This window comes from Anguilla anguilla, chromosome 9, assembly GCF_013347855.1.
Source record: "Anguilla anguilla isolate fAngAng1 chromosome 9, fAngAng1.pri, whole genome shotgun sequence".
NCBI classification, from domain to species: Eukaryota; Metazoa; Chordata; class Actinopteri; order Anguilliformes; family Anguillidae; genus Anguilla; species Anguilla anguilla.
The window spans coordinates 38,866,005-38,882,739 of NC_049209.1; the positions used below are offsets into that span (position 1 = coordinate 38,866,005).

Consider the following 16,735-nt stretch of genomic DNA (forward strand, 5'->3'; position numbering starts at 1 on the left):
AAACATGGAAGATTTCCAAACCGAAAAGCTGTAATGTCGTCAATGGGATGCAATGCAAGGGGGTGCTGATTTTAGTGCATCCCATCGTACAATTGAGAGTTTATTGAATTTTAGAAATGAAAAAAAATATACAAAATTAAAACCAGCTTATTAAAAAAGTAATCAACAGATGCAAAACGTCCAAACTTAAAAGCTGCAGTATGGTCATCATAAGTTTACTCCACAGTCCAAGGTAGGTATTATACACGACGGCTTTGACATCTTGCAACTCCTCAGTTTCTTGGTCTGTACTTTGTAGACGATCCCTAAACACTCGGCGCACCGGCGGCTTTAAAGATAAATTTTAAACGTAAGTAGGCTAATTCTGTCGAAAATGTGGTTGTAATCGACTGCCTACGTTGCCAGGGTTAATAATTTAGTTATGGTATCGTATTTGAACGTTTCGTTCGTGAGCTATTGAAGCAGGAAGTCCGAATATCCCAATATAAAACCAACTTCACCCCAGTATAAGACATCTCATAAAAAACACGTTTTCAACGTATAAATGCCAAGTTATTCACGCATAGCCTACCAAGCTGTGTCTATAACTCATTCATTCAAACTGGCAAAATCTAGGTCTGCCATTAAAGTTCTGATATCAAAATGACGCCAAGTTGTAGGGCTATCTTGCCTAACTTGGCTGGATGGCGTACCTGCCATCCGAATAATTGTCTGAATATAAGAGGTAGCAGATCGGTATGAAATTATGTACAGTATTTAAAGTAAGAAGATATTGCAGCTTTAACGAGCGGGAATGGGTAGTTAATGTTGCAATCGTGACAATTTCCTGGAATGGGTGGGGCAGACGTGAGCAACTACCACTGTCTGTCAGGACTGTAGCCTAATTGTATTCTGTTGTATAGTTTACGTGTCGCAATGGCTGCATCAGATTGGAAAAAGAAATGCAAAGTGGAATGGAGCCTGGGAGATGATATTCCGATGCCTGACACCGTCGACTGGAAAACGATCTACGAGAAGAAACCGTTTGGTCGGAACTTGCTGAAGAATCCTGCTCCGTTCGGTACAGTTTCGTGTCTGGAAACCATCTCTCTATAAACTATTTCGGATAAAGTAGGAAGGATTTTGGTGGTATAGGCTATTTTGTTGGCAAATAATGGTTTATAGCCTTCCAAACACGTTAATAATCGAGCGAATATTTTATGGTGAAAATTCGCTCATCTAAGCGTTCAGGTTGAAAAATCGGCTAGTTTGGTTGAAAATACGTCGTCAGGCTATATAGGTAAAAACCTGAGTTTTAACGTAGGCCTACATTAATCTAGTCCGTTTGTCAGTGCTTCTCTGAGTAGATTTCCACCTCTCTAGACATCTAGATTCCGGCTTTGGCTCACTTGGGAGATTTGACCGTCTGGCAATTAAGGCAGTTTAATTTGTGATTAGGTATACCTACTAGCTAGTCTACAGCCACATTTGTCATGCCAGTTTTAAATGTTTTTTTTTAAATCTTTGTTTTCAGGAATAATATTGAGTAGGCTATATAGGCACGAAAAAAGTGCAGGAACATAAACGTTAATAAAACACGAGAATGTTTTCTGAATGTGTTATTTGTAAAACTAGGTAAATACGGAGTCTACGGCAGTGCTCTACTATAACGTCTCCGTTTCTCCTCAGGTCTGACTCACTGTGCCCCGCCTCCTGAGCATGAGCTGGCCGGAATGCCTGGAGCGGAGCCGCCTCGCTTCGAACCAGAGGGTTAGTGCGCCTACCATAAAGTAGGAGCTGGAAAGGCAGGAGGAGTCATTATGTTGCAGAAACAAATAGCGTTCAGTGCACCTCAACATTGTCAATTTCGCAATGGCTATAATGGAGAAACACTTGCCTTTTTTCTGCCAAGCTGACAAGTTCACAATTTTATTTTGCGTGCAGGCTAACCATAAAATATATATAATGGGATTACTGTGTGCTTTTCCTGACACAGCTTGATAACAGATAATAGAGATTTTAATTATTTGTTGAAGCAGCCCTGGACTTCGGTTGATCTTGATTTGCAGGACAAGCTGATGAATAGCATACAAAGACCTTGAAAAGGTTGAATTAAATAAACTTTCATGCCATAAAGTTAGAGCATTGATTATACTAGATAGTGCCTACCAATCTGATATAGAAGTTGTATTTATAGAAGTTAGTAGTTCATGTGTAAGGCTGCTGAAATTGTTAAATATCAATTTGGATATGCAAACATTTTTATGATAAACTGTTAAAGGCGGTCCTTGGTTCGAATCCCAGCCCGGCCGTTTCTATGTGAGGTTTGCTCGTTCTCCCTATGCCCGCCTGGGATTCCTCCAGGTACTCTGGTTTCCTCCCACAGTTCAGATACAGGTTAGGACCCCTTAAGTCACATTGGCCCATATTTTCAATCATACTGGTCACACAATACACCGTTTCCAAGTGTTAAAACATACGGTTCTGTATCTATAAACTATTTTCCTGTGCCAATGTTTTAGTGACAACAGTTCCTTATTTTGTAATTTGGGGTGACAAAACAAGCTTAGGGGTCCTCACCTTCTTTTCGCTTTGGAAATCCACAGACGACACACATCACAATAAAGTCAGTATGCTTGTCTTGGCAAGAATCCAGTGAACAAAATCAGCTGTCATTTTTAGTCCCAGAACTGTGCTAACTTGGATAAACCTTGATAGTGGGACCCGCAACAACTCAACATGGACAGTTTGAAAACGTGTTTTTTATGACATATCATTTCTTTTGTTATGAGAATGTGAGAACAGTAATGCATATAAATTTAGACTATGAGAAGTATGCATACATCTACATACATGCAACACGCATACAGCGTTAGGCAGTGCCAGATGTAGACTGGTTTGATTGGGAGGCAGAGTGAGATTTTGGGGGGGCCAAGTTGAGGACATGATTTGTGATGAACAGCAGAGTGCACCTGGGTGTGAAAATGCGAAACGGATGTGGATTATGGCTATCCTTGTGTGAATTTGTACAGTCTGATGAACGTGTACCGTTTAGCACTTTTGCTTTGTTGTATATGTAAAACAATGGCTGTGACAAAGTGGCCGAAGTATAGAAGAGGTTTGCACCGTGAGAAAAGCAACAGAGATGTCCCCAGTGTATGTACTCACTGATTTGACGGCCATTCAACCACCCTTCATAGACAAAATTATCAGCAAGTTCGTAGAATTTCAGCTCCCTAGGTTACAAGTTGTGTACCCTTCTGTCTCGCTCCATTTTCTGTTATTTCGTCGAGATGCACTTTTTTTTCTAAGGTTTATTTTGATATGCTTAGCTGTAGGTAGGATTCCTCTTTGCTGTTTTGCTTAGCTAGATCACTGACCTTACGTGATAATTGGAAGTAGTAGAACAGGAAGGAACACTTGACAGTGGAGAATAGCAGCATACACAGATGTCCCAGCAATCTTTGCATATAAGAAAATAACAGTAGTATGAGAGAAGTGAGGACAAATGATGAAATTGAGTAGTTGAAACAATATGTTTTTAGCAGAATGGGCATGTAGGCGAACTCTGACATAATTACAGTGCAAAGAAAATAGTGACCATAAGCGAGATGAGTTTTCTTGTTGAACGGTATATAAAACAGACGGTATTACTAATTGCTTGTTTAAATAGTTGTTGAAGTAATGCGTGAAATTGCGCAGGGAAACGTTTGTATAAATATACTTTTCTGACATTCAGTACTAGTAGTTAATTATGAATGAGTCATGTTTTTAAATGTAATGTTTTAATGGGGTGTTGCAGACAGTTCATACGTAGTAATTGTTTGTATGTGGGTAGATAGAGAAGAGGACGAGGTAACATGAATGTAGAAACGTGGCATTTGCTGATAAGAATGTTTTCTACAGTAGCCAAGTGAAGAAATATAGTTTGTAGAAACGACAAGTCAGCTGGTGTAACTTTCAGAAAATCAATAAATTTACCGTCATGAAATGCATATGGCTGGCCGTGAGTAACTTTTGGTAAACATGCGTTGAAGATTGTGACATTTTGATAAGTACAAAAGCAATAGACAATTATTAGTTAGCAAATATAAGTATAAGAAAATGTAATTTAAGATTTGCTCAAGGGTGAGTCAGGATTTGATCGTCCAACCTTGTGCTTTCCAGTCAATGACATTGGCAGTGCGCCACCATCAAGTAGCTGTCCAAAGGTGTGAATTTTCTTGGTAAAATGTGTCTGTGGTTTTAAAGAAGAAGACATAAAGTAAACACAGCTAAGCTCTGGTTGTATCCATATGGCCTGGCAATATTGTAGGCGGTTAACTAAACATGTAGATGGTATGCCATAATGCTGTGTATACGTTTGGTGAACGGTGGGTAGATGTGGTGCAAAATAAATAGTTGAGAAGTAATAGACAATTATTAGTGAGCAAATAAGCATGTATAAGACATTTGCTTCAAGTGGGATTTGACCCTGTGACTCAACGATTCATAGTCCTCAACATTACCACCGAGCCACAAACTGTCTACTTGTAGAGAGTGGCAATTTTCGTGGGGAAAAAGATATAAGTCCATTTTGTGTGTGTATGTGACATTTTGATTGGCTGGTGTTGGGGAAGGATTGGCTGGTGTGCGTAAAATCACCAATGGGGAGACATTCTTTGTGGGCTAGGAGCATTTCTGGCAGGAGAAGAAGAAGGAGAAAATGCAAAATCCTACCAGCAACAAGTTCTTGATATAAGAAGTCATTTCCCTCTTCACACACCTGTATACACAGGTGGATCCAAATTGGACAATTCCGTTTCTGCTACAGCTGTGATTGGACACCAACGTTATGGCATCCGCATTCCAGAACAAAGTTCAATTTTTACAGCAGAAGCCCACGCTTTGGCTCTGGAACACATTGAACATGCACAACAACGGGACTTTTTAATTTTTACAGACTCTAAATCATGCCTCCAAGCACTGGAATCTTTGAAAACAGACCACCCCATAGTAGTTCAGATTTTGGCTAAAATCTGTTTTTTACATAAACAGAACTACAGCATCATGTTTTGTTGGGTACCAGGCCATTGTGGTATCTATGGAAATGAACAGGCTGACATTGCTGCAAAGGAGGCCCAAACTACAAGAGTCAGGGAATGTTTACTACCACCATCAGACCTCAGACCTTGCTTACATGCTTACGTCATAAACAAGTGGCAGGCGGAATGGGACCAGTGCGAAGGTAACGAACTGCATGAAATTAACCCAGAAATTGGAAAGAGACTTGTGTTTTCTTTTAAAAGACGATGGGACCAAATCGTTTTTTACAAGGTGTCGGATAGGTCACTCAAGACTCACCCATGCCTTTTTATTAAAGGGTGAAGAACCACCATCATGCGACTCCTGCAGCATTCCCTTGACTGTCAAGCACATTTTACTGAACTGCCCTGCCTTTAATGCCACAAGACAACAGTTTTATTCAGAAAGTTCCATGAAAGATGTTTTTAACAATGTGTCCCCTGAAATAATTTTAGACCTGTTATCACAAGTACATTTGAAACATCTTATATAGGTTTTATTAAATTTTCTGGTTTTCTATTGATCGATTTCTACTTTCTATATATTGAAATGTTATCATTACCATGTTCTTGCCATGAAATGGCCTTAGATGCCGACATGGCTCTAAATACCAAAAAAAAAATAAAAAAAAATAAGCAAAGTCCCTTTAGTGCCAAACTCTCGCTGCTGTATAGGTATGGGGAATGCTCCGCCAAGGGGTAACTTGGCTGGATGGCATACCTGCCATCCCAATAGCTAATATGTTTATTTTCTACAGTCTTCCAGACCTGCTGCTGCCAGTGGTTGCAAGGTGAGAGCTAGGAGTGAGAAGAGGAGGGTGAGTGTGACAAGCAAGGGGAACTTCATCCAGGAGAATATATTATAAATTAAAGCCGCAAGCGGCGTTGGGAGGGGTCCAAGCATTGGCACAATTGCACCCCCTATGGAGCGCTTTTAAAATGGCTTTGTCCTCATGATCATATACTTTCACCCAACATATCTACTGAATATCATGATGAGCAATGGATTGGAATGTGTGTCTTACGTCGTAAAATATTGATGACTTATGGCCAAATTTGTGCTAAGACATGCTGTCTGATGACTTAGTTGCGTCACCATGGATGTGTCCTGGCCGCTTCCCGTAAAGGCCTTTACTATGTAGTAACACTTAGATGGCATGTCGTAACACTTAGATGGCCCGGCGTGTATGTACAGCTGCAGTGTTTCTGCGCCACAACTAAAAAAAGGCGTCACACTAGTGTTGTCACGATACCTTTAAGTTGAAGCCTCTTCAACATATTAATAAGCATAGGCCTATAGTGTTACAACACTAAACGATAGAAAAATATATTAAATATATTTCAAAAATTAAACAGTTGTAAACTAAATAATCTACAAAACAGGTCTTTCACCTTTAAATAGATTTAAAAACAGTATATTTTAATAACAATACAGCATCTATCTATAATAAAATATTTCCAAAAAGGAACACCTGTTGCTACTGAAGTGAACTGAGTCGAAGCTTGCGCTGTATCAAGGAGCTGTGTGCACAAGCGCAAGTCACCTCACTTGGCAGCCTTAGTTGCTACTGCCATCTAGCGAAGATTCTGACAAATTACACTTTTCATCCTCTAAATCAGTAATGCGGGAGACACATTTCCCTGGCTTTTACATTGGACACAAAACTACCGAACGTCGGAAAATTTGAATACTGAACCGTTTCTCTTTATTTAAGTACCGAAAAAGTGCTGAAGTTTCGGAATACCGTGCAACACTACGTCAGACACATATTCCAGTCCATTGCTCAGCTTAGCAGATAATGCACATTTCAGAGTGCCCCAGAGACAGATAGAATAATAACACATAAATACACATTTCAAATAATAAATACGACATTGAGAAAAAGAAAAACAAAAGACGAATTATCAACGCTTGACCTGCGTGCTGCGCGCAGTAGCTTACCGTATTATTTATTTAGACATTGGCAAATAAGAAAATTTTCAGTTACGCTGACCTATAAAACGCTATTCCAAAAGCAAAATCAGACATGTTATAGCTACATCGTTAGAAAGTTTTTACTCTCACCTACTGAATACATGAATTGTCAATCAAGCTAAATTGTACTAAAAAGGGCGACAACGCCGTAAGCAACAGGTGTGGTATTACAGCTATTTTTGAAAGTAGCCTACCCAGATATCACAAATGCGCGTATATTTCACAAACGGATTGTCCAAGACAATATATGACCACTCAGGCTCAAAGGGGACATCTCTACACGTAAAACCAGTGGTAAGATTGTATTTTTATTCAATATTTAGTCCCAGATATTGACTGTAGAATGACATGGTATAATTTTGTAAAACTTTGTCTCGTTTATTTCGTTATTCAGTGAGCAGCGTTTTCACTGCTGTATTGGCATATTTTAGGGCTAATGTCGGGTTTATCATGTTGCTACGGAATATTACATTACATTACAGGCATTTGGCAGATGCTCTTATCCAGAGCGACGTACAACAAAGTGTTTAACCATAAGCAGGAACAAGTGTGTTGAAAACCCTAGAGAGAAATACCGTTCCAAGTGCAGGGAACAACTGCTAGTTCAACTTGGACCCTGTAGGTTAAACTGATTAACACTAACACAAACAAGAACAGCAACAACGCAGTCTATGCAAAAATTCAACCAATAGTTAAGATGAGTGCATTAAGTCACCTACGAAACAGCTACCTAGTTACAACCCTAAGCTTACAGTCAATCTAGAGATTAAATTGAGAATACGATTTCTCTCAGCATAATGACGGATTCAAAGACCAAATGAACTCACCTGATATTGTCATCAAATGGATCCATGCCAAAGAAAAGTAATTATTCATCCTCTCAAAAAGCTTTTACTAACAAACTTTTAGTAGCAAAAAACGAAATATCAACTCGCCATCCATGCTAACTGCTTCCTACGCTCAGAGTATCATATTATTTATTTAGACATTGGCAGAGTACAGCATTAATTGCATCTTTTGTTTATATTCAACATTAGTAATTGCAGTGAGAAACTGCAGCTGTAGACACAAGATAGTGTGTTATGTTATGGTTGCAACGGAACAAAGCGGACTATATATGTATTACCGTCATTGTTTTATTATACCAGCGTGTTTTCGCGCGTTTGCACAGAAACTCAAATACTATAAATGAAATGGTTTAGCTATTTCTCAGCATTATGACAGAGTCAAAGACTAAACGAACTCACCCGATACTGTCTTCAAATGGATCCATGGTCAAGAAAAGTAATTATTCATCCTCTCAAAAAGCTTGTACTAACAAACTTTTGGTAGCCTAGCATGCACTCTGGCTGGCACTGTCTTCCATTGCTTCCTCGACGTTCAGACCCTCCCCTCACTGATAAAAACTAGACCCTACGGTGTCGGATTACTTGCGTCGCCATGGATGTCGCTTGCCGTAAAGAAGTTTACTAGATGTCGTAACACTTAGATTTGGAGCTCCAGCTCTTCCGCACCCCAACTAATAAAAAAGTCCAAATGGCGGGCAAACAATATGGTGGACATAGGTGGTCCCAATAGCAAAGTTGTAGAGCACATTCAGATGCATCGGTCGATGAAGTGTGTTGATCTGACTTACGGTGTGGGAGTTATGACCTTTTAAACATGGCCCTTTGTTATAGCGCCACCATCTGGCCGACATAGGTGATTTGTAGTGCCTGAGTAGTGGGGGGCCGTAGGAACCCACCTACCAAATTTGGTTGGTCTACAACTTATGGTTGCTGAGCCTCAGACATTTTAGCGGAGAAAAGTGCCACGCCCCAACTAAAAAGTCTAAACGGCGGGCAAACAATATGGCGGACATAGGTGGGGCCAATAGCAAAGTTGTAGAGCACGTTCAGATGCATAGGTCGATGAAGTTTTGTGTTGATCTAACTCATGGTGTGGGAGTTATACGCGTTACGCGTTACCCTTTGTTATAGCGCCACCATCTGGCTGACGTACGTGATTTTTAGTGCCTGAGTAGTGGGGGGCCATAGGAACCCACCTGCAAAATTTGGTTGCTCCAGGACTTATGGTTGCTGAGCCTCAGACACTTTTAGCGGAAAAAAATAAGAATAATAATCCTAACAGATACAATAGGGTTCCACCAGCTTCGCTGCTTGGACCCCTAATAATCCTAACAAGTAGAATAGGGTTCCACCAGCTTCGCTGCTTGGACCCCTAATAATAATAATAATAATCCTAACAGATACAATAGGGTTCCACCAGCTTCGCTGCTTGGACCCCTAATTATATGGAATTTTACACATCTAATAACCATAATATCATTTGATTATCAAGTGTCCTTTTTGAGTCTCTAAATGGCTTTTTTTGGAAACCTGCCTAGACACAGCTCAGGAAAAACAATGCAGAAGGCTCATTTTTGTGGTATCGTTATCAAATTTGAACCAGGATTTGTCCAGTATAGTGAGGTATCTGTATTGTGTTTCTAAGCCCACCAACCGCAGCCTCAAGCATCTGTATCCACTGAAAAAAATATTTTAGTTGAGAAAGAACTTCCACTGTGTTTGAGCTTCTGTTATATAGTTTCAGTAATTAGAATAATTCTGACTCTTTGAAAACAAACTCCCAAGGGATACCTTTCGGAAGAGACCAGGATTATCCCTGTAGTCAAAAGCGTCCAAGAACAGTAACCATTTTATTTTTGGTATGTTATTTTCTCCTCTGAGGGCAACTTCCCATTGGAAACTATTCAAAAGTGGAAGGGCTTATGGAAACCTGTATTTTAAAACAAATTAGGTTTTTAAAAAAATGTATTGTTCAACAGGACATTTGGATGTAGCAAGGTTACATTACATGTTTATGTTATTTTTCTTATCTGTGATTACCTCTGGAACTATGGTTAATGCCAGTTTTCATCCTGCTTGCTGATGGATTTGATCACTTGCACCATTTTTTAAATGGTGAAACAGTGACATCCCACTCTCCATGTCTTGAAGCATTTTGGTTTGAGAACAGCCGATTATCTTTTTGCTTGATTGCTGCTCTTACTCAATTGCTTGTATGTGACATGCACTTCCTGTTTGTGGTGGAGCGTGAGGGGAAGACGTGGTTTGGAAAAGTTTGTTACAGGATTGCATTGTTCTTTCAAGTGTGTATTTTATATTATTTCGAGTTTTTAAAACCCATATTTTATAACCTACTTTTTTTCCACTGTTAAGCACTCGGCAAGCAAACTAGCTGGTTAGCTACTTCGGCCACCTTCTTGCAGACCGGAGGTTTTTTTAGTGTGGTATTTCACCTCCCCAGGAGCAAAATATATTTGTAGTTAGATAGTTTGCCTTTATTGTTACGTGTAAACTTTAGCTGTAGTTTATTATGACCTGATTCTGGATAAATTATGGTTGTATTTTGAGATACTGTATAGATGAAATATAACCTAGTACAAGGGTTCTCTCAGTTATTGCTACTTAGCAAAAGCTAGCTAAGTTAGTTGATTATAACCTGATTGATTCTGCATGTGGTAGTTCTTTATCATGTTATTAATTCAATGCTTAATGTTAGATCGTTAAAAGTGCCTTATTTTTTCCTCTATGGTTTCTGCTGCTAGTTGTTCGGAGCCACTCGGATGTTTTGAAGTTGTGGTCTTAGTGTTTCCACCTCGCCAGTAACTTACTCTAGACTTCAAGAGAGATAGAGTGATAGTTAGGGGGTAGTCTGGCCAAAGCTGTGTGTAAGAGTTTACAGAATGATCATGCTTCTGGAAAGCGATTTTCAGGGGGAGCTATTCTGCCATCGTTGCTGTCTGGTCCTGGAAGGGCAGGAATTGGACCTGGCCCTTGACCCTGTGAGTGGGAGGATTGATGAGCCACTGGGCATTGGTGATAGTGGGGGACTCAGTTATTTGTGGGGTATACAGCATAGTCTGTGTGTTGCCTGCCTGGTGCACTGGTGAGAGATCTCCTGGAGCGTGAGGAAAAGCTCCAGGCCGGGGCGGTGCGGGATCCCGTGGTCATGGTTCATGTACAGTAGGAACCAATGGCATAAGTAAGGGTAGGTTTGAGGTTTTGCAGGAAACATTTGTTGAGCTAGCAGAAAAGATTAGGAGCTGAACCTCCACTGTAGTTTTTATGGAATACTACCACATACAAGCAGAGGAAAGCTGGGGTTGAGGGAATGGGAGAGGATGTGTAGAAGTCATAATTTGGAACGTTTTTGCTTGAATGCTAGAAGTATTAAAAATATATATTTTTGGAACTTGAGGCTGCTATTAATAGTGGGGGCTGTGACATAGTTGGGATTAGAGAGACATGGCTTGGGGAGGAGGATGGGGATGGGGATGAATATGATATTGAGGGGTACAAACTCATTAGGAAGAATAGATCCAGTAAAAGAGGTGGAGGTGTAGCTCTTTGTAAAAGATTTTTCTTCTTCTTTAAATTCCAGTTCATGCTTAGTGAGGATATTTGAATTAAGCACATAGGAGAATGTGACATGGGCCAGTAGTGTGAATTCAATGCACTTTGGAAACAAAACAAACAAGAGAAAAGTGAGGAAGAATTTTTAGATGTTGTTATAAATTATGTTTTTGGCATCGTATGTCAGTCAGCCTACAAGAGGGAAATCAATTCTGGATCTGATGCTATGTAGCCTAATGATCTTGACAGAATTTGTAACATAGATGTAACTGAGCCACTTGGGTTTAGCGATCATTCTGCAGTTAGTTTTAAAAATTCGAATGAACAAAGCCTCTTCTACAGCCCAAATTTTTACATGTAGATGAAATTTTAACAAGATGCGAGCAAATTGAAGTAATATTGACTTGGGTGCAACTTCTTTATTGCAAGACTGTGAATGAAAAGTGGGGCAGGTTCAAAAGGGTTATTTGAGGCACAATGTAAATTTATTTAAAAGTTAAGGAACAGTCAGTTGATGAAGCAGTATCCCCAATGGATGAACAAGGCTGTACAGGAGAGTTTGAGAAAAAAAATGAACTGTGTAAGATATATAAAAACGACAGCACTGAGAAAAATAAGGCTGAACAGTCTTTAGAAACTGAAGAAATACTGAGGACTGGAAGCATGGTAATATAATACCAATATATAGAAAATTGACCATATGGATCTAGGAAACTACAGACCTGTCAGTTTAACTTGCTTCACATGTTAAATACTGGAATCTATCATTAGAGAGAGGTTAGAAGTGTTTATTGAAAATAACAACATCCTATGGGATAGCTGGCATGGTTTTTCACGAGGGAAGATCCCTTGTGAGTCCCTCAAGGATCGGTGCTGGGACCACTGATCTTGACAGGGACATAGAAAGTGTATTAGTAAAATTTGCAGATGATGCAAAACTGGGAGGCCCAGCTAATAGTTTGAAATCTACTAAAGTAATCCAAGAAGATTTAAACAAAATCCAGAAGTGGATGGAAACCTGGCAAATGAAATTCAGTATAGCCAAATGTAAAGTTCTGCATATGGGAGATAAAAAATATAAGGCAGGATTGGGAGATTTGAAAAAGACTTGATCAAAGCCTTTTAGGTTCTAGGCACTGTGTTGTAGCAGTAAAAAGGCCAACAGGATGCTGGGATATATAGCTAAAAGTACTGAGTATAAATCCAAGGAAGTTATACTTACCTCATACAATACATTTGTTGGACCATGCTTGCACTGTGTGCAATTCTGTGTACCGTACTACAAGAAGGATATAGAAGCTGTGGAAAAGGCCCTATGAAAGGCAACCAAATTGATTCCTGGTATTAAAGATTAAAGCTATGAGGAAAGCGTTAAGATGCTTAATCTCTTCAAGTTTAGTAAAAAGGAGTCTTTGTGGCGATTTTATTGAGGCTTATACGTTCATATATGGGATTAACAAAGTGAACCATAAGAGATTCTTAAGGTTGAGATCTGTTAGTAGAATGAGTGGACATAACTGGAAATTAGGAGAAGGTAAATCCCATACAGACATTAGAATTTTTTTAACGCAGAGAGTAGTCAATGTGTGGAATAGCCTGACAGGTCACGCAGTAGAGGCAGAAACTGGGGATTTTTAAGACCAGGCTTGATACAGTGTTGGATACTATCTACTCTGTAGGTAATCAGAGCACTAGGTACAGTTTGGTCAGAAAAATGCAGAGCATTGTTGGGCTGTTCTTGTCGTTATGTTATGTCATGTTATGTCATGTTTAGTCTCGCATAGCCAGACCTATCTCCTCACTTAGTTTCAGCACTGTGCCAGCGCTGGAGAAAGGTCTGGCTCAACCCATTATCATTCCGGTATAGGGGGAAGAAACGCTCTGGCTTGTTTGTATTTCTTTAAACCAATCACAATCGTCTTAGGCGGCGCTAAGCCCAGGATGCAGTGACAGTGCCCTTGCAAAAACGGTAGCACGCAGATAGCGGAAGAGGAGGAGAATTCCGACTGAAATAGTCGGCCAATGGCAGCGTTATACCCACAGTCTATATCCTGTGCGTCAGACTATGTCATGTTATAAGCTTGAGTAAGTAGGGGTTAGAAAATATTGCTGTGCAAATGGGCAACCTGAATGGTATCCAATCACAAGTCTAACAGAGTCAGTTGCAATCATCCTGATAATGGTGGTATTAAAGGCCTGGCACTTCATAGGCATGTATTTGATATTATTTTTTCACTGCACAGTATCACTTCATGCTGCAACAGCAACATAGAAAGCAAGTTATTGCTAGGTAGCGGGCTGTGAATTCTTAGATATATTGTGATGATGGCTAACTACCTATATATTGCCAGAATAATTACTATATGTAGGTATAGTGTTATTATAGTGTTATTTTTATTTTATTTTAAAAAAAATAATGTTACTACTAATAACAATTCTAGGTCATTAGTTCAAACACAAGATTTCCAACACAAGATTCCAATAGGCCCGAATGGGTCAAGAACAAGAAGAGGGACACATTCAGGTGGATTCCCTTAGCATGTTCTGTTCTGTGCTCCCATGGGATGCTCAGCCTCAGAATTTGGTCAGCCCATTGTAAAGATTTTAAAATCCACCTTTTCAGTAGTGTTTTTGCTGAAAAAATGCAAAAACTCTGCAATAACATATTAATGTTGTTTTTTATGTTGCTTGTTTTTTTCTTATTTCAAAGAATTTTAAACTTACTTTTTTTCTATATTGCAAGCTGTAATAGGCTTACAAAAAGTATTTATTTTTTAAAATGTCAAGGTATAAATATGCCTGTTTACAATGCTTTGCATTATCAGAGAAACATCACCAAAACTTGTGTGGAACTATCAGCTGAAGGAATTATGATATAGTCTATGTTGTATATAATAAAATTACAGATTACTTTCTCAGCATCTACGAATTCAAAGGTGAAAGTATCTTTCAGTTTAGATATAAAGTATAAACCCTGTATCTGTAATACCTTTGTATAAGAAAAAGGATCATTACGTGATTTTACTTGACATAACTCAATAGAAAAGTTGTAGTTGAGCTTTATTCATTGGTTAGCAAAAACTTGTTCAACATATGACCCCATTGACATGGTGTGGTACACTGTATGGCATACTAGTTTCTGCAACATTGGCTATAGAAAAAGTCCTATGCTTCCATGAATATACTGACATGGCAATCATCTGATGTATAAATGTGTATTTCTCCACATGTGTTTGAAGATTTTTGTGTTTATACATTTTTTTTTGATAATGACAGTGTGTAGGCATCATTCAAGGCCACACTTCTCTCAGTCAGCCTTATGTAATTTTATTGTGTACTTCAGTAAAAGTATGGGTATACCTCAGAGATATTAACCTGAGACTGGCTGGTCAAATGAACAGGTGGGAACCCAGAAGTAGCATATGGAAATATTCTTTTCAGTTCCATATTACAGTGAGCTCCATAACCTAGACATATTTTTTTCTTGATTTGGCACTGTACTCTAGAATTTTTTTTATTTCTAATCAAACATTTCACATGTGGCTAAATTTAAAATTTTTAGATTTTATTTAAGGGTATTTCAGATCTGAAACACAATTCAAGAGGCAGACGTGGATGTGTCAGTGACTACTGTCCACAGAAGACTTCATGAACATAACTATAGAGGCTACACAGCAAAATGCAAAGCACTAGTTAGCCACAAAAAACATAATGACTAGGTTACAGTTTGTGAAGTAGTTAAAAGAGCCTGCAGAGTTCTGGAAAAAGGTCTGGTGGACAGATGAGACCAAGATTCTCTTATCTCAGAGTGATAGCAAAAGCAAAATGAGCGCCAAAAAGAACTGCCCAAGATCCAAACCACCCCCCCCCCCTTCTCATATGTGAAACATGGTACTGGCTCACATGTTTTTGTTGATGATGTAGTTGCTGATGGTTGTAGCAGAATGAATTCTGAAGTGTCCAAAAGCATCTTACCTGCTCAAGTTCAAGAAAATGTCTCCAAACTCATTGGATGTTGCTTCATCCCACAGCAAGACAATGGTCCCAGACATACTGCTAAAGCAAAAAGCTAAAAGCTGGAAAATTCTTGACTGGCTAAGCCATTCACCTAATCTGAGTCCAACTGAACATGCATTTCAAATGCTGAAGAGAACACTAAAGGGAAATACCCCCTGAAACAAGCAGGATCTGAAGATGGCTGCAGTTCAGGCTTGTCAGGTTATCGCCAGAGAAGATACTCAGCAACTGGTGATGTCTACTGCTCACAGGCTTCAAGCAGTCATTACATGCAAAGGATATTAAACAATTTACTACACGACTACTTTCATTTACATAACATGCAACAAATGACTAAACATGACTTTCATTTGCATGACATCAATGTGCCCTGAAATGGGGGGGTTATGTAAAAACGGTGCTGTATTTTCTACATAGCAAAACCAAAGTGTGTAGAAGTACCCTTAAATAAAATATGAGAACATGCACTTTAATGCACTTTAGTTTGATTAAAAATCTAAAATTGTAGAGTATAGAGCCAAATCAAGAAAAAATATTTCTGTCCAAAACATTATGGAGCACAGTTATTGCAATACACAGTTCTCTTTGTCATTATCTCTGATTCCAAAAATGCATTTAAATGGAATTGAGTAAAATTTTGTTAAAAAAACAGCAAATACATATTTCCCTCTGTAACTGCATGTTGGGTCTGTGTAAAATCTGCAAGTTTGGAAGAAGTTTTCATGGGAGTGACATAATCAACAAAAAGCAACAATACTTTGTAGACCATACAACATGGGTTTTAATGTGTTTCTGAAGACTGACATGTAGGCCTACATATATTCAGTAACAGTGCTAGAAGCAATTTAAGTTGAATTGGGCAGTCAGAAGCTGCATGCGCTCCCACAGCCAACTGTTCCCCTTTCAATGTTCCCTTGCTGTGTCTTTTTTGCACAGCACAAATTGTAACTACTTTGTGTTGAACTTTCTGCTCACCCTGAGCATCCATCTAAAACTTGTATTGGACAATGGCTGTCAGTTTCTCTGTGATCGTACTGTACATGTAGGCTGTATTCTTGATGACCTTAACTTACTATTTGCAATGTTTTTGTTTTAGAGAATGCAAGACAGATGCTTTTTTTGCTAGCAGTTATTATTATTCTGCATTTTTTGAAAACATATGTAGAAGAAAAGATGTACTTGTGATATTCACATTTAAAATTTATTATTTATGTATTATAAGAGACACATTGAGAGCAGGTGCCCTCTTTTACAAGCGTGTAGAATATACACATGAAATACAA

The 16,735-nt window shown here is 38.9% G+C and overlaps 1 protein-coding gene across 2 annotated transcripts in view; it reads left to right on the forward strand.

Moving 5' to 3' along the window:
- Positions 1–826: 826 nt before the first annotated feature.
- nccrp1 (P1, F-box associated domain containing) overlaps positions 827–16,735 on the forward strand; it is a 38,925-nt gene continuing 23,016 nt past the window's right edge. The window contains exons 1-3 of one of the 2 annotated variants that reach the window (XM_035433125.1): positions 833–1,060; positions 1,669–1,749; positions 5,801–5,833. In XM_035433125.1, coding sequence (XP_035289016.1) covers positions 916–1,060; positions 1,669–1,749; positions 5,801–5,833 — 259 coding nt within the window. In that variant the 5' untranslated portion in view covers positions 833–915. Of the gene's footprint in view, positions 1,061–1,668; positions 1,750–5,800; positions 5,834–16,735 lie in introns of both variants that reach the window. The other variant, XM_035433126.1, reaches the window with a different exon arrangement.